Below are 19,636 nucleotides of genomic sequence, written 5' to 3'. Positions count from 1 at the left end.
AAGAAGCTGGCCAAAGCTCACCAAAACCAAGACAGCAACAAAAGTCACCTCTGTTCGCCCTCACTGCTAATTATATGCTAATTATAATGCATTAGCATGCTGAAAGACACACCCTCCTGCTCCATGACAGTTGACAAATGCCATGGTAACATCAGGAAGTTTCCCTGTATGCTCCAAAAGGGAGGGTAGGAACCCTCAGCTTCAGGAGTTGCCTGGGGAATTCATGAATAATGCATTCCTTCTTTAACATGCAATCAAGAAATAACCATAAAAATGGATAAAGCGCAGATCGTCCCTCTGCTCTGCCTATGGAGGAGCCACTTTTTATACTTTTACTTTTGTAATAAACTTGCTTTCATTTCACTCTATGGATTTGCTGCAAACTGGGGCCCCTTTCTGGTAACATTTCTGTTGTTACTGGTTTTCGAAGCAGAAAACTCCAAGATGGGATGACGTTTCCCTGAATTACTGTAAGAAGTACACTCACCCTTTGAGAGAAAATGCGCAGGGGGTGGAATGAGGCTGTGAAGCTGATGCCAAATGGGGAAAGCCTGACCCTGAGTGAAGGAGAGAGGGAGGGAGGATTGGGTGGAAGGTTTGTATACTTCTGTGCTGTGCAAGAAAGGTGCAAAACATATTTAAGGTCTTGTGCAAGTCAGTGCTACCTTGCAGGGATCCCCGTGACTCTCCGAAATGGCTCTGCTTACGAGTCACTGCGCAGTCAGTCCCTTCATTAGAGTGGACCACAGGACATGGGCCTCAGCACACGCCATGCCACAGGTGTCAGAAAGCAGCTGCTGGAAACTGGATCCACGTGCATTTTGCTGTCTGAAGGAGGAGGCAGGGAGGTGCATTCTCAGGGTCAGCACACTTTTTGGATTTTTATAGAGAAGACCTGCTTTTACCTTATTGTATTGGAAAATATATAAACAAATGTGCGCCTGTAAAAAATTGTAATTTTCATACTTATTTTAATTGCCTTCGTTTATAATTCTGCATTAGTTCCTGGCCCGTTGTTGCATTTTTCATACGTATTTTTCAATGAATCGAAAACATGAATTTTCCACTTTCACTGTTTTTTCTCCATGTGCAGAGACTTTGAGTAGAGCATGTCTAGTGCTTATCCTTGTGTCCCCTGGGAAGGCGCAGAGACTTGTCTGACTGCAGAATCTGGGGTAGCAGCCTGCACACCTCAGAGCCTGCAGAGAAACTCAGGGAATTTCTCTGAATACAGAGCGCTGTCCCATGTGGGGGAAACTCTAGTTTTCCTGCTGCCAGAGATTGCTGCTCAGCTGTCATCGGGAGGTTATCAACTAGAGCACTCGGAAGCCTGTATCAGCACAGCTTCAGTATGTAACTTGCCACCATTAGACGGCAGGTAATAACTCATTCTTGATTTTTCTGACCATACTCACTTTATTCATTTGTAAGTTTGGTTCTAGAAATGTTGTCTTTTAGTTTATGGTTCAAACCTTGGAATTTTATTAATGGATAAGGAATAATACAAAATATGTGCAGTTTGGGTGTAATGTAAATGAATGTCTATACAGTTTCTTTGTGTGTGTGGATATTTCAGTCAATGAACATGCTTCCTGAATTATATAGTCAAACTACAATTACATTTGCTAAAAATTGCCTGCAGTAATGCCTGTGAGGCTGACCCTGTCACCTTGCTGTGAGGATGCTCAGTGCACAGGTGAGGTCACACAAGAGAAGTTCAAGGGGCAGCTCGCAGGCCTGCTGGAACTCCTGGCCAGGACCCAGACATAGGATTTGATGTCTCAGAAGCAGATCCCCAGATCTCTTTTAGCTGGTCTTCATGGGCAGCAGAGGACCAGAAGGAGATGCTCAGAACTCAGCCAAGACATAGCCCCAATTAGGAGCAGGTGCAGTGAGGAACCAGCCGGAGAACCTCTGACTACAATGTTGGGTTGCCTTCCTTTCCTTAACAGCATCCAACCCTAAGGAGACCACCCACCATAGCATGTGTAACTCACAACTTTCTTGTTCCAAAGCAAAATCGAGGTAAATATTACTCTTCAGTTAACTCCTTGAACCTGGGTTATTTTTGAATATGACATTATCTTCAACTTGATGGTTCTTATGTCAAAATCAACACGCGTATTTAGTCAGTGTGAAAACTGTGTTTTATCTCATGGTAAAAATGTTTATTTAATTAACAGTTACACTTTATGGGAAAGAACCTGTATTAGTTCATTTTCACATTGCTATAAATGTATCAACTGGAACTGGGAAATTTTTAAACAAAAAGGTTTATGTGACTCACAGTTCTGCATGGCTGGGTAGCCTCAGGAAACTTACAGTCATGGTGGAAGGTGAAAGGGAAGCAAGTACCTTCTTCACAAGGCGGCAGGACAGAGGGAGAGAGAGAGAGAAATAGAGAGGAGAGAGAGAGAGAATGAGAGGGAGGAGAAAGAGCCACAAACTTAACAGACAACCAGATCTCCTGAGAACTCTGCCGGGAGAACAGCATGGAGGAAGCCACTCCCACAATCTAATCACCTCCACCAAACCCCTCTCCTGACCCTTGGGGTTTACAATTCCAGATGAGCTTTGGGTGAACACACAGAGACAAACCATATCATAATTCCTAGGTGGGAATTGGTCAATTTATAAATTATGAGTGAAATATAAGAAAAATAAATGGTTCCCATGTGGTAGTTATCCAGTTAATCTATAAAACATCTCAATATTCATTTTATGAGAGGTCTAGGACAAGTTTGAGGCAGGTAGGTAGGTAGATAGATAGATAGATAGATAGATATAGATAGACAGTTCTACCATATACTATAAATATATTTAACTATATATAGTATAGAAATAGAAATCATATTTTATATAGTATTTGACAGAATTAATATCACACCTAATTTTATATATATATATATATATGTATATATGTAAAATCACCTGTAGGTTAGAGGATCTGGAGCCCTTTCTGGGAGAGGCACAGTGAGACTCTAAGAGTCCACCCTCACATACAGCTTCCTGTTCTTTTTTTTTTTTTTTTTTTTTTTTTTTTTTTGCAGTTCCTTTATTTATTGTTTCTTTGTCTTGCCAACAGGAGGGTCAATCAATACTGAAACATACAGTTTGAACCAAGCATATGTGATGCCCACTGCACAATACACTGAGGTCAGTAACAAAGGGATGAAGGGGTACTTCAGCTTCCAGGAGGTGAGAGGGAATACAAATTCACAGCAGACTTCCAGAGGCCCCAGGCCAAGCAGATAGAAAGTTTCCATCCAATTAAAAAGAGGTTTTTCCTTTCTGAATAATGTCTTCAGTGAAGAAATACTATATATGGTGAATAGTAACATGAGTAAGATTTTAATGGGAAGTTCTGGTGCAGTGAAGAGCAGAGGAAAGAGAGAATAATGTCCTGTTGTGGTCAGAATCAGAAAAACTGAAGCATCTCCTGCTTTTCCCACAGACAAAAGGCTCATTGGGAGAATTGCTAGAAGTATGGCTTTTTCATGTACATGCCACCCAAACATAAAGGTGCTCAAGGCACAAAGAATTAAACATCGGAGAAAGCCTCTGGGCCCTTGGGGTTTAAACCAAAGATAGAAAATAGAGGGCAATATGGCAATCAGTGTGCATATAAGCGTTGCCAAGGGAGTCACAGAGGGAAGGACTGTATGTTGGAACTGCTGAACCAAACCACTTGTCATTGAGGCCTTGGGAATCTTGTTGGGATCAAGAAATTTCAATTTCAAACTGATGACAGACAGCACTTTGTCCAAAGCATTGTACAAAGCCCAGAAGTTTGGAGCCCAATACGCATGGCAGAGGCCCCTCTTGAAAGGAAAGAGTCGGGAAAAGACTTGAGGCAGCTGATTCAAGGCTAGGAAAGGACCCAATGAAAGAGCAGAAACTAGGAAAACAACCAGTCCCAGGGAAATAACACGGACAAAGCTGAAACTGTTCCATCGAATAGACCCATCTGGTTTATTTGCAGTGAAACAGTAGGGTCGCAGCAGATATACACCATAAGCTGGTGCTACATAGAGGTAGATGTGCTTGAAATGTAGAAGAACAGCAAAGAGAAATGCTCCTTCCATATGCCTTTTCTGAAATAATCGTGCAATGGAGAGTAGCATTAACCCAAATAAAAAGCCATTGTACTGAAAATGAATATGATCCACAATTAATAACCCGAAGTTCCACAGAAGTAATACCGATAGAATAAATTTTGGCTTCTCTGTAAGTTCTTTACCCACTTCTTTCCCACCAATGCATTTACAGCACTCATGGACAGCATACACAAAGAGTATATCTGTAAAGATGACGGAAAATCTCTGGAAACGTAAGGTCCTTGAGCTGGAGTAATTCACATTATGGACATTCAGCATCTCTTGATCAAAATATTTGGCGACATGTGACAGTATATATTCAAACCATGCAAAAAATGGAGGGTAATCCAATGTCCACTCTGAAGTTGCCTCATAATACCACTGTGATATTGGCAAACTGTGAGTAATAGCAAGCCAGTTTCGGTGTACTTCAAAATCTGTAGAATGGTGTATATACACCACCATTTGATGTTTGCTTCTTGGTTTCCACGCTTTCAGTCTTGGCCCTATATCCATTTTTTTACACAGCAGTGTAATTATGGTCTTCGTAACCCTGTGTTATCTGTCCCTTGTGTACCCAATCCTGTGCCACTCCTCTCTCTCAATGCTCTGCAGGGCCTTTGAATTTACTCTTTCCTATGTCTGAACTGCTTTTCACATGGCTTATTCTTTTCCATTTTTTGAATTTTAACTCAACACCTTCTAAAGGAGTAGCACCCAGACAGTTACCCTCTATTTCCTTTATCACAATCTGAAGCTTTCCTGTTTGTCTAGCTCCGCTCACCAACACCATAGAGGGCAGAATCCAGTAAGTCTTGCTCACCACCCCATCTTCGGGAGTTAGAATGACATCTGGCGCCCCAGACATCTGATAATACTTGCTGAATGGACTGAGCCTGGTGGCTCAAGCCTGTAATCCCAGCACTTTGGGAGGCCGAGGAGGGTGGATCACGAGGTCAGGAATTCGAGACCAGCCTGGCCAACATGGTGAAACCCCGTCTCTACTAAAAGTACAAAAATTAGCCTGACACGGTTGGCGGGTGCCTACAATCCCAGCTACTTGGGAGGCTGAGGCAGAAGAATCGCTTGAACTCGGGAGGCGGAGATTGCAAAGAGCCAAGATCGCGCCACTGCACTCTAGCCTGGGCAACAGGGCAAGACTGTCTCTTTCTCTCTCTATGTATATATACTGGCATAGTGGCTGGTGGAGGCAGATGTTCTCAAATGCATATTAAGGATGAGTGGCTCGTAAAAGTTAAAGTGACTTGCTCCAAATCAGACAGCGCCAGGTCTGAAACTAGCCAGCTGGGACGAAGTCAAGTAACAACCGGCGAAATGGAAAGCTTAGCAAAGACGGGGTAGCGACAAACATAACCTAAAGTCCCCCTCCTCATACCCAGGGATATCCCCACCTTTCTCTCCCGCCCTGACAGACCACGGGGCCTCCCCGCCCAGCCCCTGGCCGTGCGAGTCCCTTACTAGGTGGGGATGAGAAGACATTTGAGGAGAGTCACCCCGAGCGCCAAAGCCGAAAACCAGTTGCCAGTACCAGCCACAATTGTGAGCGCCACCATTGCGGCGGCAACGCACGCTCCCTACCAACTTGATTCACATCCGGGATTTTAGCTTCCTGTTCTTAAAACAAGAGTGTCCCTCTGAGATACTTGAACCCTTTCTTCCGCACCAAGGTAGAGCCTGGTATATTTTTATTATGATAGAGGCAGAGCAGAAAAACAGTGATAAGAAGCTCTCTAAAGGGTGTGACTTGATTTGCAGTCAATTGAGAATAATTTCAATCCTAAAGTTCATATGAAATTTTAGCTGTTTCGTGGTAAGTAACAGAAAGCTGGCTGCTCCATGAGAGCAATACACAAAATAGTAGTCCACTCATTTTAACAGAGAGAATGAGAAAATCCATAATGTAAGAACCAGCAGCTGGACACTGTGGCACTGCCTCTATTGTAGTTCCATTTACTTGGAAGTTTGAGGTAAGAGGATCACTGAAGCCCTGGAATTTGAGCCCAGCCTGGAAACATAGCCAGACTCCATTTCTTGAGAAAGAAAAGAAAAAAACCATAACATTTTGGGGTCAGGACAAACCTCAAAAACTGCCCCTGAGAAGAAACCCGGATTTAATTGCATCAGATTGTTGATCAATTTATGTTACAAAACAGCGTCACTCTGCCAGAAATGAGCAGAGCGTAACGTCTGGGTGGTATGCTAAGAGGCACCAATCGTAAAGCGGGGAACCCAGGTAACTAGGCTCTCAAAGGCAACTCCGCCAAATGACAGCATTTCCATGAAAACCGCGTGCACATCCAGGACTGTACCTGTCAACGATGACATCATACCCTCACAGTGTCGAGGAAAGAGACATCACTCAATCAGACAGGCCGAAGGACTTCAGAAATATCTAAGGGGAAATACAGTGTGCAAATATGCAAAAATGAGATAAGATGACGACTACTAAATGATTATCAAGCCACAATTACATCATGAAATTGCGTTTTCCCGAATGATAGGATTACTACCACTACCCCCCAGGACATCCCCGTCTACTCTGCGCAGAGCCCTCTCCTCAGGCGTCCCACCCAACAGCGCGCTAAGTAGCAGAAGATATGCAAATCAGGCCCGCCTTTCTGCTGATGAAAAGCGGCCCGGCCCTGACCCTGCAGCTCTGGAAGAGCAGCCCCAGCCCTGGGATTCCCAGCTGTCTCCACCTGCTGATCAGCACTGAACACAGAGGACTCACCATGGAGTCTGGGCTGAACTGGGTTTTCCTTGTTGCTGTTTTAAAAGGTGATTCACGGAGAACTAGAGATACTGAGTGTGTGTGGACATGAGTGAGGGGAACAGTGGGTCTGTGTGCCAGTTAATGACCAGGATGTCTCTGTGTTCGCAGGTGTCCACTGTGAGGTGCAGCTGATGGAGTCTGGGGGAGGCTTGGCAAAGCCTGGGGGGATCCCTAAGACTCTCCTGTGCGGCCTCTGGATTCACCTTCAGTAGCTACTACATGGAGTGGGTCCGCCAGGCTCCGGGGAAGGGGCTGGAGTGGGTTGGAGAAATTAATCCTAATGGTGGTAGCACAGGCTACGCAGACTCCGTGAAGGGCCGATTCACCATCTCCAGAGACAACGCCAAGAACTCGCTGTATCTGCAGATGAGCAGCCTGAGAGCCGAGGACACGGCCGCGTATTACTGTGCGAGAGACACAGTGAGGGGAGGCCCGTGTGGGCCCGGACACAAACTTCCTGCAGGGGCGCACGGGGCCGCCAGGGGGCGCTCGGGACCCACCGAGGATGGGGCGGGCCCCAGGAGCAGGTGCAGGGAGAGGGTCCTTTCTCCACAGCTGGAGAAGTTAGAACTCTGGAGTGTTGCAGGTTGTCATATTTTTATACTGTTATTTAGTATGTATTTATTATCATTGGTATTTAAGTTTTAATAATTTTAAACATTTTGTGCAGTATTTTAAATACATATATATACTTAAGGTTGGGCGCAGTGGCTTACGCCTGTAATCCCAGCACTTTGGGAGGCCAAGGAGGGTGGATCTCATGAGGCTGGGAGTTTGAGACCAGCCTGACCAACATGGAGAAACCCCGTTTCTACTAAAAATGCAAAATTAGCCGGGTGTGGTGGCAAGCCTGTCCTCCCGCTACCTGGGAGAATGAGGCAGGAGAATCGATTGAACCCGGGAGGCGGAGGTTGCAGTGAGCCGAGATCACACCATTGCACTCCAGCCTGGGCAAAAAGAGCGAAACTCAAAATTTATATATATATATATATATATATATATATATATATATATATATATACATACATATATATATATATACACATATATATAATATGCAAATGTATACTATGTACATATTCAAGGAATAATTAATTCTAATTATTTGCAGTTATTCTTCCAGAGTTTTATCATCTGTTACTATCAGCAACTATGGCTGTGAGAACATAAATTTACAACTATAGACATAAGTCTAAATAGGACAAACCTGTTCATAAACGTGTAGTCATTTATATTTAAAATTATAACACAATACATTTTAAAATATATTCTAAATGATCAAACTTATTGATGAACTAAATATAAACTATTGGAGTTCTATGAAATCAATTAATAATTGATTTCAATAATTTTACATTGTTTATATTAATATCTATTTACTTAAATATTGTATATTGGTCAATTCAAAATAGCTAAGGTAAATTTCTAATGGTCTTGACACAAAAAGTAAAAATATTTTGAGGTGATGAATATGCTAATTCGATCTATTTTACTATTCCATATTGTACTAATAAATCACAACATTTCTTTGTACCTCATAAATATATAACAATTTATCTATTTTCAAGACAATGATTTAATGCATCCTGGGTCATAATGTTTTTTCCCTTGTCCAGGTCTGGTTGGATCGTCCTGAGAAACCCATCCCATCCACACTCCTGCCTCCTGAAAGCTTCTGAGCGTGGCTCCATGAAGGGCAGAAGTAGGCGTCCCGGGTGAGACCACAGGACCTGGAGCCTCCCTCTTAAATTAGGGGATCCCCCCGGAATCACAGGGCTCTTCATTATCCTCACCCTGCTGATGTACCGAACAAGATACATCACACTTCAATTCATCAGGCTTTGCTTTAATTTTCCCTGAAAAATCAAGGTAATAATTTTTATGAATATCATAACCCACTATGAATAACTCCTTTCTTATGTACTAAGTTTTCTTTTGAGGAGTTTATATGTATTACAGTTTCAATTTCTTTAAGAGATGAGTATTAATATCTCCATATTAGGAATTATTTTTCTAAGTCGTTTCTGAAAATTAATTTGCCCAAGGGCCCATATGGCTTCTGTTAGAGATCCAGGATAAAGTTAGAAATGTTAGCAGTAACAGCTGGAAAAATATTGAGAATATATTTAACTTAGTACATGTGCTCTCAAATATTCTTATTTCCCTACAGGTTATTACAGGTTATGATTTTTACACATGATATTTGTAATTAATACTAATAAGACACTTAAAATATTGTATCAATTATTTAAAGACGTTTGATAATAACAAAATGCATGTTCCACATATTTTTGAACATTCTGATTTCTCTATGAAATGTGTTTATTAACTTATTATTATCAGACATCACCCTTCTGATTTCTGGAATTTAATTCTAGCAGCCATTGTTGAATATATTTTACTAATTCCTATTATATTGTTCACATTTTGAATATGATTTTATTGATAATTGCATTATTTACTAAATTGTAAAATAGTACACTAATTTTAATTTTTTTTTTTTTTTTGAGATAGAATTTCGCTCTTGTTACCCAGGCTGGAGTGCAATGGCACGATCTCGGCTCACCACAACCTCCGCCTCCTGGGTTCAGGCAATGCTCCTGCCTCAGCCTCCCGAGTAGCTGGGATTACAGGCACGCGCCACCATGCCCAGCTAATATTTTGCATTTTTAGTAGAGACGGGGTTTCACCATGTTGACCAGGATGGTCTCGATCTCTTGACCTCGTGATCCACCCTCCTTGGCCTCCCAAAGTGCTGTGATTACAGGCTTGAACCACCGCGCCCGGCAATTTTTTATTTTTTAAAAAACAAACAACACAAGTGACCTTCTCTGTGCTTCCAGTCAACCCGCCCCCACATTTACACAATGGTTTGATCTCTGCTGCTGAAGGTTCTTTTTTAAAGTTTTGAGCTTCTTATAAATGGACTCAAGCATTATAGACCCCTTTTCTGGTAAGGGGTTACTTTTGTTATTTTTGACGTTTGTTTATGCTATTTCATATGTAAAATTACATGCACATGTTGTCATTTATTCACTTAATGGAATGCCTTTGATATAAAATCTCAACGTTTTGAAATATATGAAGAGAGAGAGAGAGCGTGAGAGAGAGAGAGAGAGAAATGTTATACCTGAGTCAGTCTCTTAAGCAATAAATGACAATAAGCTGATTCATTTTCCTGTCGATGGACTTTGAATTTGTTCTCAGTTTATTAATATCACAAGCAAAGCTGCTACAAATACTTTTTGTTTATATATATCTTTTACATTTTTATTCAGAAAATATGTGGAAGTATGCATTTCCTCATCACAAAACTAAGCTGAATTTATTCATCTTTATGGAATTATAATTGATAATAAAAACTGTATATATTTAAGGTTAACCACTTGATATTTTGTTATAAATTGTTAAATTTTCACTATGGCCCAGGAATTAGAATATCTATTTCCTCACAGTTACCATTTTATTCCTTTTCATTTATTATGCTTGTGTCCAATGAGAACACCTGATTTCTATCCTTTACCAGAGATCAGGTTTGCAATACAGTCCATTGCTTTACATTAGACCTCCAGAGATCAGGATAACTACAGTCCATTGCTTTACATTAGACCTCCGGAACCCACTCAGCCTGCACAAGTGAAACTTGGTGCCCTTGACAAGCATCACTCCATTTCCCCTCCTCCCAGCCCTGAGAACCACTTTACTACTCTCTATTTCTAAGAATTTGAATATTTTAGATTCCACATAACAATGAAATAACGCAGCATTTGTCTTTCTGTGTCTGGCTTATTCCATTTAGAATAATGTTCTCCAGGCCCATCGATGTTTTTGGAAATATTATAATTTCCTTTTTGTTAAAGGTCAAATAATATTCCACTGTATGTATATACATTTCCATTATACACCCATTTACCTATGGCAATTAACTTTAAAAAATTCTAGGCCATTATGAATAATCTTGAAATAGACCTGTTTTATTAACTTACTGATTTTATTTCTTTTGAATATATAGCCACAAGTGGGATCACCAGATTACATGACAGTTTCACTTTCAATTTATAAAATAACCTTTACTACCACACCATTGAATAATTCCCTTTTCAGCAGCTTACTGTCAGCATTTCATTGTCTTTTGTCTGTGTAATAATATTCATGTTAAGCAATGTGAGGTGATATCTCACTGTGGTTTTGATTGGAATTCTTCTGAAGATAAGCAATGTTGATCACCTTTCTACGTCCTGCTGACTGTGTATGTCTTCCCAAGAATACAATGTCTATGCACAAGTCTTACCCTCTTAAAAATCAGTTTATTTGTATTTTTTGCTATTGTATGGGCCCTTCATACATTTGGATAGAACCCCTTGTCAGATATACAATTGCACATAACTTATTTTTCTGTGATTTTGGTGTCAAATCCATATAAATCATTTTCCAGATTAATTCCAGAATGCTTCATTTTTTCTCTCTGAGTTTACAGTTTTACATATCATATTATTTTCAAGCCTTGAGTACATTTTAGGTGACTTTTGCATATGATGTGAGATAAGATCTCATTGTCTTTCTGCATACGGATGCCCAGTTTTTACACCATATGTTAGAAAGGCTATCCTTTCCTCGTTGTGTGTTCTTGGAACACAAAATCAGGCAGAGACACACAAAAGAGGAAAATTTTAGACCAATATTCCTGATGATAGACCTAAAAATCTTCAAGAACATACTGATATATTGAATACACTAGCACATTAGAAAGTTAATACATTATGATCATGTAGGTTTTACACCTTTCATGCAAGGTTAGCTCATCAATGAAGGAGATTCATCACATAAGCAGAATAAAAACCAAAAAATATATGATTATCTCAATAGATCCTGAGAAACTTTTCATAAGATTCAACATTTTTCATGATAAAAACCTCAGCAGACTAGAGATCAAAGTAACGTAACTTAAAATGATAAGAGGCATGTATGACAAACCCACAGCTAACGTCATATTGAATCAACAAAAGCTCAAATCATTCCCTTCATAACTGAAATTAAACAGGAGTACCCACTCTCATCACTCCTATTTAACATAGTACTGGATGTGCTAGCCAGAGAAATCAGGCCAGAGAAAGAAATAAAAGACATTCACATAATTAAATAACTATTCAAACTATCTCAATTTACTGTTGATAGGATTCCAAACATAGAACACTCAATAGACGCCTCCAAAAGAATCCTAGAATTGATAAGCAACTTGAGTAATGTTTCAGGATATACAATGAATATACAAAAATCAGTAGCTTTTTTATACATCAGCAATATTCAGGGTGAGAACAAAATAAAGGACACAATCCCTCTTATAATATCTACAAAAAAAGACATACTTAAAAATGCAGTTAACAAAGGAGGTGAAAGATCTCTGCAAGAAGAACTGCAAAACACTGTGAAAATAAATCAGAGAGGAAACAAATAAATGGAAAAACAATTAAATGCTCATGGATTACAAGAAATAGTACTGCAAAATGGCAATATTTCCCTTCAAATTTTACATATTCAACGTTATTACTATCAATCTACCAGCTTTATTCTTCAGAGAAATATTTTTAAAACTATTCTAAAATCTGTTTGTAACTAAAAAAGAGCCAAACTAGCCAAAGTAATCCTAAGCCAAAAGAACAATGACAGAAAGATGACACTGTTGGACTTTAAACTCTACTCTAAAGCCACAGTAACAAAAGCTGTTTGGTACTGATACAAGAACAAACACATAGATCAACGAAATAGAATAGAAAGCTCAAAAATAAAGCTGCACACCTACAACCCTCTGTTTTTTGACAACTCCGAAAAACCTTAACAAGCAATGTGTAAAGGGCAACCTAGTCAATAAATGGTGCTGGTATAACTTGCTAGCCATAAGCAGAAGCTGGAAACTTTACTCCCAGCTATCACCATGTGAAAAAGAAAATCAACTCAAAATGGATTATAGCTGTAAGCTAAGATTTCAAACTACAAAAAAATGTAGCAAGACAACCTAGGTATCCTCTTCTCTGCCTTGAGAAAGAATTACTAGCTGTGAGATTTGTTGCTACCTTACTACATCAGAGTGTTTCTCACATCATGTAAGGAATGTTGACCCTGTGAAATTCACTACTTTTTCTATAATTTTATTGTCTTATATCTAAAATTTCTGAAGTTGAAGGGAAGCAAGAGTTTTTCTCAGGCACCAAAGCCTATATCATAATTAACAGATGGAGGTTAAACTCCAACTCTTTGAATGGAGAAATATCAACAAAATTTGGTGTAATTATACTGTTTTAGATAAACATCCTTCTCTCATGAATTTTATTTATTAGTTTATTAATAAGAGTCTGTTTTTATAAATATTTACTTAATACTTTAATTGAAATTTTCCAACTCTTTGGAAATTGTGAGCTTTTTCCAGTTGTCTCCATCATTTTGCAATATCTCATTTGCGTGTGTGTGTGTGTGTGTGTGTGTGTGTGTGTTGCTTTTTAAGTTTTTAAATATTTATGTGGGGTACAAGTACACTTATGTTACATAAATACATTGCATAGTGATAAAGTCTGAATTTTTAAAGTAAGCTCAACAGATATACTATCTTGGAACCATTAAGTTATTAGTGATCTCATTTTCCAAATTGTATGAGTTTCTCATGTCTATTATTCAACTCTCTGTGTCTATGTGTACCCATTTTTTAGCTCCAACTTATATATGAGAAAAATCCATATTTGACTTTCTGTTTATGAGTTATTAGACTTAAGAAAATGACCTACAGTTCTATCCATATTGCTGTCAAAGACATAATTTCCTGCTTTTAATGAATAAATTATTTTTCAGTGTGTGAATACCACATTCTTTTTATTCAGTTATCCATTGCTAGACACTTAGATTAACTCTGTATCTTTGTGACTGTAAATATTGCTGCAATAAACATATGAGTACATATGTTTTTTGATACAATGATTTATTTGGGGGGTACATATCATGTAGTGTTATTGCTGATAGAATGATAGATCTATTTGCAGTGGTTTTAGAAGCCTATACAATTTTTTCCAAATAAGTTACACTAATTTACATTATCAGCAACAGTTTATAAATGTGTTTTCTCTGAACTCTCACCAACATGTCTAACTTTTTAACTTTCTAATAAAAGTCATTCTGACTGGTGTAAAGTTGTGTCTCACTGTTATTTTAATATTCATTTATCTGATAATTAGTGTTGTTCAGCATTTTATTGACATATGCTTGGTCATTTGAATGTCTTCTTCACAAATGTCTGTGGGTGCCTTTTCCCACTATTTAACTGCGTAATTTATTCATTTGTTGTTGTTTCTGAGTTGTTTGTGTTCTTGGTAGATTCTAGATGTTAGTTCTTAATTGCACAGTTATGGAATAAATCTAAAAATCAATTGCAAAAAAGTTGTTGAAACTATAAAAGAATGAGGCAATTAAGCAGCAAAAGTTTGACCAATCATTGGCTCAACAATAAAATTAAGTTATTATTTTTTAAAAATACAAAGAGAAATGAAGACACGGCATACCAAACCCTCTGGGATACAGCAAAAGCAGTGCTAAGAAAAAAGCTTATAGTTCTAAATGACTACCTAAATATAAAGATGACAAACTAGCTCTCTATTGATTTACTTCAAGGAAATAACAATTAGAACAAACCAAACCCAGAGCCAGAAGAAGAAAATAAATATCATAGCAAAATTAAATTATATTGAAGCAAAAAAAAAAAAAAAAGTAAAGAATCAACCAGAAAACAGGTGTTTACTTTCAAAGATGAAGACAATTGGTAGATCCCTAACGATGTCAACCAGGAAAAGATAAATATTTAAATAAGCACAAGCAGAAATGATAAAGGTGATATTACAACTGATGCCACAGAAATACAAAAGATTAGCAAAACATACTGAGCATCTCTATGCTCACAAACTAGAAAATCTAGAGGAAATCTATACATTTCTGGAAATATTCAACCCTCCCAAGTTGAACCAGGAAGGAATAAAATCCTAAATAGGTCAATAAGAGTAATAAGATTGAATCAGAAATTGAAAATCTTCCAACTGTCAAAGCCCAGAACCAGATAAACTGACAGTCTAATTATACCAGATGTACCATTGTTACTGGAACTATTTCAATAGATTAAGGAGAAGATTCTTCCCCAGCTTGGTCTACAAAAACTCAAATCACCTGATATCAATTTAGGCAAGGATACAACAACAACAACAACAACAACAACAACAACAACGAAAAGCTAAAGGGAGATGTCCCCAATGAACCTAGATGTAAAATCATAAACAAGGACTAGCTAACTGAAACCAACAGCACAATAAAAAGATCATACATCATGATGAACTGGGTTTTACTCCAGGGATGCAAAGACTAGATAAAAGAAACACATCAATAAATATGATTCACTATATAAACATAATTTTAAAAAATAAGACCATCTCAATGGATGCAAAAAATTATTCAGTAAAATTCAATACCCCTCCTGAAAAAAACCCTCGATAAGCGGAGCAGCAAAGAAACAGACCTCAAAATATTAAAAGCCACATACAACAACCAACAAAACTCTTAAGGATCTTAAATAATAAATAAAACAATAAAACAGGGATCTTCTTAAATTTCGTAAAAACATATGCAACTAATTTATTCCATGGACTGCTAGTGACTTAGTAGTGAAGACATGAATGACTGGAAAAAAAGCCACATACAACAAAATCTCACATCATACGAAATGAGAAAAAGTTGCAAAAATATTCCTGAAGAACATGTACTGGAATGCACACTTTCACCAATCCTATGTGAAGTATTACTGAAACTCCAGAAAAGAAAAAAAGAAATGTGTGTTTCAAGTTCCAAGCTAAGGAATCCTGGAGGGCCATACCCAGGAACTCACTTTTTATCTATGAATAACATCCAAACCCCTGCCTATCCCTTGGGAAAGAGGATTTACGGGTGATTGAGGCTCTTTGTTTTGGGTTAAATGGAAGTTGTTAGCTGGAGGGTGTTATGTGAAAATTACTACATAAGCTAAATACTTTTTGTCAAATGGTCATTGTTTTCTTGTCCAGCCTGCTGTACTTGAACCACACTGTGCGAGAGCACTCAGTAAACTCTGTGTCCTGTTCACTGGTCTGGGTTTATTTCTTTGGCCTGTTGTACATGATGCCAGACCTATTGGAGTCAATATTGGTCTGGCATGGCATCCAGTGAACCTGGCAAAAGGTAAAAAAAATGTGATGAAGACCCACAGAGTGGACTTTAAAGAGAGGAGACCCCTGCAGAAATCCCGGGCAGGCTGTGAATTTCTATGTGTGGCCCAACAGCTGCTGTCCCTGATGGATGGGACCCATGGCATGAGGATGGGGATGCTGCCAAAATGCCAAGCGTTCTGGAAGAACCACTTCAGAGGCTGCATCTTTCAAAGTGCAAGTCAGACGCCCAAGCTGTTGCATTTGCAGGTGGTTGGTCCCTCCTGACTGCACTCTGAGCAGCCACTGAGGCAGAGCTCACTGTGTGGGCTACCATGAGTCAGTCACAAGAAGAGCAACTCCTAGAGAGGCATGCCAGACTAGCTCAGACTAATCAGATCTTTCTGTCCTGGGTGTAAGCAGAATGGTCCACTGGGGGCGGTGGCTTGTTCAGAGCACATTTGAAGGATTTCTGACCATCACATGAATTAGGTAAGGCTATGATGACTAAATTTTTCTGGGACCATAAGACCTAGGATCCCATGAAGAGCTCTAGGCTGGGTGTGGTGGCTCACACCTGTAATCTCGGCACTTTGGGAGGTCAAGTTGGATGGATTGCCTGAGCTCAGGAGTTTGTGACCATCCTGAGCAACATGGTGAAACCCCGTCTCTACTAAAATACAAAAAAAAAAAATAGCTGTGCGTGGTGCCATAGTGCCTGTAGTCCAGCTACTTGTGAGACTTAGGCAGAAGAATTGCTTGAACTCAGGAGGCAGAGGTTTCAGTGAGCGAAAATCACACCACTGCACTCCAGCCTGGTCGAAAGAGTGAGACTTCATCTCAAAAATAAAATAAAGAGCTCTAATGGGGAGGTGGATGAAGACTGATGTAAGCTCATGGGGGTTTTGGTCCTCTCCACACATCTGGTGGCCACCACCAGGATAAAAATTGGCCAACTGTTCCTGCAGAGGCTAGCCTCCCTAGACATTTTCCACTGGAAATAAGGAGGCACACCACAATGTCAGATTTCCCCACTGTGGAATTGCTGAAACTTACAATGGGTTCAGACAGAACTAGACAGAGCTGATCATAAGGTGGTTTCTCCATCTGTGAGGCATAGGGAGGAGGGCATTATACTCCCTGAACTCAAGACTAGTAAAATGGCACCCACCACAAACCATCATGGCCTGAGGCAGCACCTCGATGGTGTCAGTAATCCCCCTCCTTAGCTGGGAGTTTGCAAGCTGCAAGGGGCACTGGTGAAATGGGGCAGATGTCCACTTTATTAGTTTGTCCTCTCATTGCCAGAAAGAAAGAACTGAAACTGAGTGATTTATGGAGAAAAGAGGTTGGATTTACTCATAATTCTGCCGGCTGTAGAGGAAGCATGATAATGGAATCTGTTCAGCTTCTGGGGGGACCTCAGGGAAGTTACAGAGACAGCAAAAGGCAAAGGGGGAGCAGAGACTTTATATGGTTGGAGCAGGAGCAAAGAAAGAGTGAGGGTGGAGGTGCTACACACTGTTAAACAGCCAAATCTCATGAGACGCCATTTACTATTACGGCAAGGGGATGATGTTAAACCATTTATTATAAATCTGCTCCCATGATACAACCACAGGGCCCTACCTCCAACGTTAGGGAAGCAAAATCACAAAAGGTTGTGACAGGTGGGACATCCTGAAAACTCACTAGGCATGTCCCACATCTCCCGGGAGTTGTCTAGGGGAGCAGTCTCTTCAGTGTTTAGAGGCACAGGCACAGGTAATGGGGCTGACACTGTCCAGATGTGTGATATTGGACACACTGCACAACCGCTCTGTGCTATGTGTAATTTATCTTCTCTAACACTCTGACACTGACACTTGCATTAAAGATATTCTCCAAATATATAAAAGTAAAATAAGATGATGATTGCTAAATAATTATCAAGGCACAATCAGATAATCTGAAGTTACATTTTCCTGAGAGACAGGATTACCTCCAGTGTTTTCCAGGACACTCTCATCTGCTCTGGGCCCTGCCCTTTCCTCAGCTGTGCCACCCAGAGCCTGCTTTGTAGCAGGAGACATGCAAATAGGGCCCTCCCTCTGCTCATAAAAACCAGCCCAACCCTGACCCTGCAGCTCTGGGAGAGGAGCCCAGCCCCAGAATTACTGGCTGTTTCTATTCAGTGATCAGCACTGAACACAGAGAACTCACCATGGAGTTTGGGCTGAGCTGGGTTTTCCTTGTTGCTATTTTTAAAGGTGATTTATGGAGAAATAGAGATACTGAGTGCGAGTGGACATAAGCCAGGGGAACAGTGTATATGTGTGGCAGTTAATGACAAGGGTGTCTCTGTGTTTGCAGGTGTCCAGTGTGAGGTGCAGCTGGTGGAGTCTGGGGGAGGCTTGGCTCAGCCTGCGGGGTCCCTAAGACTGTCCTGTGCGGCCTCTGGATTCACCTTCAGCAGCTATGAAATGCACTGGGTCCGCCAGGCTCCAGGGAAGGGGCTGGAGTGGGTAGGTTTAATTAGAAACAAAGCTAACAGTTACACGACAGAATACGCCGCGTCTGTGAAAGGCCGATTCACCATCTCAAGAGATGATTCAAAGAACACGCTGTATCTGCAAATGAGCAGCCTGAAAACCGAGGACACAGCCATGTATTACTGTGCGAGACACAGTGAGGGGAGGCCCGTGTGGGCCCGGACACAAACCTCCTGCAGGGACACTCAGGGGAATCAGCTGCAGGGGGTGCTCAGGAGCCAATGATCAGAGTCAACACCAGAGGCAGGTGCAGATGGAGGCTGATTTCCTGTCAGGATGTGGGTCTTCATCCTCCTCTCACTTCTCTAGTGAAACTCTCTAAGTTTAGAATTCTGTGTTTCCTAATGTCATCTCTACGTATTTTTTAAAAGATCATTTTAACATGTGGACTTATTTTCACATGCAGCAAATGCAGATGATGCTTACAGAGATGAAAAGTCCTCAACCGTGGTCACCAGCATCAGAGTCCTGAGTACGCTCAGCAGCGCCTGGCGAGTCTTCTCCAATCAGACCCAGGACAGAAACCTCAGGGAGATTCCCGGACTAGAACCGCCGTTAGAAATTTTGGCCTCAGACAATGGAGAGGCTGGGCCGGGTTCGGTGTCGTGTAGAACCTCATAGTTTTCACGTCAGACCCTTCTCCTGACACTAAAGCCAATCGCATCAGCAGGGACCCGGGGCTCCCTTGCTCCCACTCTCTGTCCTTCCTTTGCAGTGCTCGTTCTCCCTTTTTTATTTGCTTTTCCTGCTTCCTGAAAAAGTAACAGATGGTCTCCAGGGTCCACATTCCGGACCTCAAGGTATTTTCTTGGAGCGCAAGTGAGGCTCAGGCTGTGGCTCCTGCAACCACGTGGGAGAGGCTGATGGAGCTTCCTTCTCCCCCATTTGCTCAGGACCCTACACTGTGTTGTGTGTAGACTCACCTGGGACAGCAATTGGTCGTTAATAATGAAGGGGATGAACTTATTTGATCAAAATGGGGTGTGTATGTGGAATGAACCCTGTTCT

General features: G+C 40.5%; 1 protein-coding gene, 1 long non-coding RNA gene, 1 pseudogene and 1 gene segment (V, D, J or C); 3 read left to right on the top strand and 1 right to left on the bottom strand.

Annotated features, from left to right (window-relative positions):
* Positions 1–18,868, top strand: part of LOC101038853 (immunoglobulin heavy variable 3-72-like) — a 67,201-nt gene extending 48,333 nt beyond the window's left edge. Inside the window, 1 exon segment of the V gene segment in view lies at positions 18,450–18,868. Coding sequence covers positions 18,450–18,853 — 404 coding nt within the window.
* Positions 1,381–4,353, top strand: LOC141582535 (uncharacterized). The gene is made up of 3 exons (XR_012515379.1): positions 1,381–2,025; positions 3,086–3,156; positions 4,270–4,353. It is a non-coding gene; the product is annotated as an uncharacterized LOC141582535 (long non-coding RNA).
* On the bottom strand, positions 3,050–5,991 carry LOC141582520 (dolichyl pyrophosphate Glc1Man9GlcNAc2 alpha-1,3-glucosyltransferase-like). 4 transcript variants are annotated; one of them, XM_074390768.1, is made up of 4 exons: positions 5,577–5,991; positions 3,964–4,572; positions 3,743–3,868; positions 3,050–3,462 (listed from the first exon to the last, which is right to left on the bottom strand). In XM_074390768.1, exons 1-4 carry the CDS (start codon positions 5,669–5,671, stop codon positions 3,060–3,062), a joined length of 1,233 nt encoding a protein of 410 aa, XP_074246869.1. In that variant the 5' UTR covers positions 5,672–5,991; the 3' UTR covers positions 3,050–3,059. The 4 variants fall into 4 exon arrangements, with proteins under 4 accessions (XP_074246869.1, XP_074246867.1, XP_074246866.1 ...); XM_074390766.1 differs by adding an exon at positions 3,605–3,701 and having other exon boundaries at positions 3,050–3,570; positions 3,743–4,572; positions 5,577–5,987; XM_074390767.1 differs by having other exon boundaries at positions 3,086–3,294; positions 3,368–4,572; positions 5,577–5,695.
* On the top strand, positions 6,625–8,075 carry LOC141583434 (immunoglobulin heavy variable 3-74-like; annotated as a pseudogene).
* Positions 18,869–19,636: the final 768 nt, after the last annotated feature.

The sequence above is a fragment of the Saimiri boliviensis genome, chromosome 2 (assembly GCF_048565385.1).
Source record: "Saimiri boliviensis isolate mSaiBol1 chromosome 2, mSaiBol1.pri, whole genome shotgun sequence".
In the NCBI taxonomy this organism is placed as follows: domain Eukaryota; kingdom Metazoa; phylum Chordata; class Mammalia; order Primates; family Cebidae; genus Saimiri; species Saimiri boliviensis.
This window is presented reverse-complemented; position numbering and strand designations above follow the sequence as displayed.